This window comes from Charadrius vociferus, unplaced genomic scaffold (genome assembly GCF_000708025.1).
Source record: "Charadrius vociferus isolate BGI_N301 unplaced genomic scaffold, ASM70802v2 scaffold163, whole genome shotgun sequence".
In the NCBI taxonomy this organism is placed as follows: domain Eukaryota; kingdom Metazoa; phylum Chordata; class Aves; order Charadriiformes; family Charadriidae; genus Charadrius; species Charadrius vociferus.
The window spans coordinates 2181203-2187202 of NW_009648332.1; the positions used below are offsets into that span (position 1 = coordinate 2181203).

A 6000-nucleotide genomic window follows, 5' to 3' on the forward strand; every position below is an offset into this window, starting at 1 on the left:
CATCCCATGCAGTTTTCACTTGGCTAGATTCACCAATCTGAATTTATGGTCCCCTTTCCTAGAATGGTTGTCTGTCCCCCAGTTCTTCCTGTAACCCTTCTCTGCATCAGATGCATGCTGTGCGACTAACAGTTGCTAGCACATCAGTGTCCAGAGTTGTGCACACGATTTCAAATAGTCATTCAAGAAACACTCTAATATTACATGTGGACCTTTGTGCCTGGGAGCAACACTGTTCATACTAGCACCCATCCAGATGTCCACAGAATCGAGTTGTTTCTGCATATGTCAGGTCCAGTCACAACTCTTAATAGTCTGGCAAGACTGGAAAGGACTGCCTAGTTTTCAAGCCCAATTTTGTATTATCAGGCCATGTGGTTTCACTACAGCTCTCTCAAAGGTTCCACAGGGTGTGCTGTGTACCCACCTCCCACACCACAGGTCGCAAAATTACCAATGCTTCCCTAGAGCAACCTTTAGGTCTTAATGAGAGTAAAAGTCAGAAAGCCATAGCAGTAATTGGCCACAGAAAGAGGTTGACTATGGCACCAAAATCTTTGGAATATCAAAATCTTTGCAACAGGAAGATTTTATATGAAATTTCTCGGCTGATTGTGGAAAGCAACCACGCTCCCTGTTCCAAAGGCGAGAACCCCCCCATCTTTCCTTCCTATGGTTGCTGACATACTTCTTGGGAGAAGGAAGAAGGGAGTTATTTCCTAATTCCAAACATAGGTATCATTTGTTCAGCTCTATGTACTGGGCTGAATGCATTAACATGTTAATATCCTTTACATCTGGACAAAGGGACAGTCCCCACTGTTACACCCTGTCACCTGCTGAGGCCTATTTCCAGTTCTATGGAGGAAGGTGGGAAAAAACCCTAAATCCAAACTTTGCATTAAGGAGCACAAAGTACTTCCTGCATAAGCAGCAGGAGGCCTTAAGCATAGAATCAATACAGGACAAATGCGGTACACAAAAATTGCAAACTCAAGCTGCTTGGATGTACCAAGACATCAAATATCTTAATCTTGTGGAATTTTCCAGCATGCATATGCGTACCCTCCCATAGACTTATCAAGTCTACCTTAAAATAATGTTAGTTCCTTGCCTCCCACACCTTATTTGGGAGAACAACCTAAATCTACACTCCTCCAGTGGTTTGAAATCATCTTCAGATTTCCTGTCTCATTTATCCATGATAACTTTATGAATACTTCATCCTTCGTCTTTTTTCCTTGAACTTTAAAGGCATGTGAAAAAGCAGCAGATTTAAAATGTGTTTTGATCAGGCTCTCTTAAAAGGGACCAAAGCAAATCTGACTCATAAAGAAATAATAAACCCCCTAAATATTTCACTTAAACCTATTATAGGAAAAAACTCCCTTTCACAACTAAGTAAATCTCAGTGTTATTGAAACAGTGACAGTCTACATTGGAAAAAAGCAGAAAAGACTGTTTATATGCCTTTGCTCGGTTTTGGTTATAACTTGGCAAAGGCAGTTGTCTGTTGGTATCAGCTTCCGAGGAGTTCTGAGTAGAAATGACTTAGCCAAGAAAGAAAAATTAACAGGCTGCTCTGCCCACATGTCTTGGTTGAGATATGCTACCAAAATGCACCCTCTCTGATACAAAATAAAATGCCTGAGCTTAGTCTTACATCAAAGAAATCCTGAATATTTAGCTGATAGCCTAGAAGATGACTGCAGAAGTAATATTTGGTTGTCCTGAAAGGCTTTACAAGAACAAAATAGGAGAAAGTTAGCTGTTAATTTAGTAGTAGTTTAAGTTTAATTGGCTGCAGATGCACTTTGTGATCCAAATGTTACATGTTTATCTTGAATCAACAAATGGCTGTATGGCAGAATTCTAAATAGGTTTGCCTGGACCTCTATTTAGAATAAACAAACCCAGGGAAGATCGGTATGCAAAACTGTAAATGTAAAGACAATAACTATTTATTAATGGCCATAGAATATGATGGCTGTTTGTGTAATGTGAGCACTATATTATGACAAAAACTTGGCAACATCAGCATGTTTGAAAGAGAATTAGAAATGCTTTTCTTTCTTAATTCTCCTCTCCTGCTGTTTTTAATATGATCGACATTGTGGTTTTCAAGAGTTTGCTTCAGACACTTTTGCCACAGCTTTAATTTACATGGAGAATAGCTGACATATCAGTGATACCTCTTACACATTACTGACAGCATATTATTCCACCAGTTCTAATCTGATAAGCACAAATGCTTTTCTTTCCCTATCAAATGTCTTTCTAAGTGTCACAGCTACAAGGTGATGCAATCCTTTTGCCACAGAACCCAAGAAACTACAGAATGCCTGAAAATATGCAGTTAAATTACTCAGGAAAGTTTGAAGAAACACAGGGTACCTTATTTCTGAAGCAAACTGTTGTTGATTTAAGATTAGCACACTTAATTTGTGCACTTAAGAAAACCAAAATTATCTCTAATTAAAAAAAAACAAGTAATAGAGACATCCTTAATTGTACCAAGTTCCTAAGAATGACATTTTGTTCCTTTCTTCTATACATAATCTTTAAGCAAAGAGACATATGAATTTAATTAGAAGTCATTTGGTTTACTTTGAAATAAAATGTTTATTTTATCCTCCTCTTGTAGCTAAATTCATGTACTGATATCGAACAAGATGTACTAAGTGAATGCTTAGCTATACAACAACTCCACACATCTTCACAGCACATTTTGGATGGGAAATGTGGTAGATCTGTAGGTCATCATGATTTAATTACAGGTAAGAATACTTCTAATAAGTATGGTGCTAAATATGTCATATAATACAAGATTTAAAACAGAAAAGCTTATGTGTCTGATTTGCCACTATGAAAAAGAAGCCAAACCAACAAATAAAATGAAATAATTTTGTCAGTTGTTTGCTAAGGCCTGACTTTTTTTTTTTTTTTTTTCAGACTTAGTCAGCCAAATAGCTCCTATTAATTTCACGTGAAGGGGGTAGCAGCCCTGCTGAAAGTCAGCCTCTATCCATTTGTTCTCTTTTAAAAAGTTTGCCTTGGCTTCAGCAGAATGCAGGTGCATGAGCTTTGCTAAAGCCAAATAAGCGCTGTAGCAAAGACAAAGGCACGCAGCAATGAGGTTTTCCAGCTCTTCAGGAGCTGCAGAAAAGCTGATGAGACTGTGTGTTATCATGCACTGTGTGATTATAACAAGTAATATGGTGATGTATGAATGGAGCAAAAGCTTGAATTTGAAATGTCAAAGATGTTGTTTTAATTATCTTTTCTAGTATTTAGTCTTTCTTTCATTCCTTCTTGTCTGTCTTTTCTTCCTTTCTTGTGGTTCGAACAAGAGCTGGTCCCTTTCAGGGACTTTAGACTGTTCTATACATTTTATAGGAAGATAAAAACATGCTGCCATTCCCTTCTGCTGAAAATAAGATGTAGATTCACAACTTTTGAACCTCAGCAGAGGATCCTGAATCAGGGATGTAGCAATCTCAGGTTCTTTGTTTAGCCAGCAGAGAGAAAGAGGAAGAGAAACTCTCAAAGGCCATCAGTTCAATTGTAATTGCCTCACCCTGTGAGGGTACCCATATGTCTCCACTGCTTCTAGAGATTAGAGTGGGGAACCTTTCACAGCTGTTTTCACTCTCAAATCTCTTTTTGTCCATGTAACTATTTAGCCCTTTTTCTAGTTTTCATATTTATTTTATTCTTGGCTTCAGCAACATCATGTATCAGCGAGTTGCAAGGCGCACACTTTTTTTAAAAAAAACTTTCCTTGACTAATTTTACATGTGCAACTTTCAGATGATGTTCAATAAGAAGGGTATGCACATAGACTCTTACTTTGTTTGCTCTGGTAGAACCTGCTTTTGGAGAACCATTCATATTACTGCCTTTGAAACTTCTCTAACTCTGTAATATCCGTTTTGGGATGGGATAACCAATACTACACACAAAATTCCAGATTATGCCATTCCCTTGATTTATAAGCCGTCATTGTCACATTTTCTTGTGTCATTCTCTGTCATGTTCCAGACTCATCTCAGTATCTTATTCATTTTTAATTGCAGCTGCGTATTAGAAATGGGATGGATATATGGCAATGTTTTGTATCTAGCACTTTGTATAGTCTGGAGAGAATCTCCAGAAAAAAAGATGTAAGATATTAATCACTTTTTCATTCTATAATTGTTTAAATGATAATGCATACTAAATCCAGTTTTGGACAGACTATTCCTAATTTGGGCGCAGGAATGTGGAGTCTGGTATACCGCGTGCTATGCCTAAGAGTGGAGGACAGTTTGAATCATAGAATGGTTTGGGTTGGAAGGGACCTTTAAAAGTCACCTAGTCCGACCCCCTGCAATGAGCAGGGACATCTTCAAATAGATCAGGTTGCTCAGAGCCCCGTCCAACCTGACCTTGAATGTTTCCAGGGATGGGCCATCTACCACCTCTCTGGGCAACCCGTGCCAGTGTTTCACCACCCTCATTGTAGAAAATTTCTTTCTTATATCTAGTCTAAATCTACCTTCTTTTAGTTTAAAGCCATTACCCCTTGAGCTATCACAACATGCCTTATTAAAAAGTCTGTTCCCATCTTTCTTGTAAGCCCCCTTTAAGTACTGGAAGGCCACAATAAGGTCTCCTCGGAGCCTTCTCTTCTCCAGGCTGAACAACCCCAACTCCCTCAGCCTGTCCTCATAGGTGGAAGCCTTTGGATTGCAGAGCAGAGCGAAGGTGTGACAAAAAAAGGCAGGGATGCCATTTTTGAAGACTACTTTCAAACTTGGTCAATATTAGAAAATGTGCAGTGTTATTAAAATTAAAATTATTCACATAAAATTATTTAGCTTAGAGCTAAATTAATCTATCTTGATTTAAGATGCACTTTATCCTCTTTCGATTCCACTGTGGAGGAAAGGCTTGACTTGGTATTACTAAGTATGTTTTAAATTGATTTAGTAACCGAGTAAGAGTTTTCCAGAGAAAACCCTAACTTGTTTCTGTTGAGGCTTAGAGAAATCCAATCGTAAACTGGGTTTAGAAACAAAAATGCCTGGTGCTAGTTCCCCTGCACCAAGGGCAGAGCTTAGGCACTTTAATAATATATTTTACTATGTAAGAGCAAAGTAATAAATTCCTAAAAATTACTTAGACAAGAATCTCTTGCTTTTTTTTTCTTATTCCAAATCTTAAAAATAAAAACAACAAATGCATCCTGCTTGACATCTCCTATTCTCCTTTCTAGTTCAAGTTCCACTAAAATGTTGGAATGTAACATGAACAGAATGGAGTAGAAAGGGAAATAACCCATCATTCTAACATTGTTCCCCTGGGAGTCTGCACTCACAGTTTATATGTTGCTCCTCCAAAAGTGGCAGAAAGCTGGAGGCAGGCATTATTTCCATTCTCTGCCTTTGTCATCTGCACTCTTAAGATCTGTAAGGGCATCACGCGGCCTCTGCTCTCCACCTTGACAGTCTGGCATAGCTGAAGCATGGCTTGGCCTCTCGCTTCTAGGCAGGACAGGAAAGACCAGTGACATGTTCTTCAGAACAGGTTGCACTTAAGAACCTCAGAAATAGCCTCAGATTTCACGTGACAACAATAAAACGGGAAAAAAGTTATTCACTTATAGATAAACAGACCATCCCTAACCTCTCAGTGTCATTTCTGAGAACCTCTTGTGAAATTAAGGATTTTATCTATCAATAATACTGACTTTCTCTGATAGGATTTCTTTGCTGATTATATCAATCCATCTCCAGGATGTTGTAAAAAAACTAGTAAATCTTCCCTGATACTTCCATCAGGTCACCCCATATGAGACCCCATCACATGCACGGTATGAAAAAGTGACAGGGAAAATAAATCAAGATTTGAAAGACTGTTTTACAGTGAAACAGAAGGTGCTCCATACTATGTGTAGTACAATTCCATAGGCAAAACTGTTCCTCTGTCATTATTTAGGGCATATAAGCTAAAGTGCTG

At 38.3% G+C, this 6000-nt stretch overlaps 1 protein-coding gene across 1 annotated transcript in view; it reads left to right on the forward strand.

The window, feature by feature from the left end:
- Nucleotides 1-6000, forward strand: part of GLIS1 (GLIS family zinc finger 1) — a 115055-nt gene that overhangs the window by 76818 nt on the left and 32237 nt on the right. The window contains exon 5 of the mRNA XM_009884609.1: nucleotides 2645-2777. Coding sequence (XP_009882911.1) covers nucleotides 2645-2777 — 133 coding nt within the window. The remainder of the gene's footprint in view (nucleotides 1-2644; nucleotides 2778-6000) is intronic.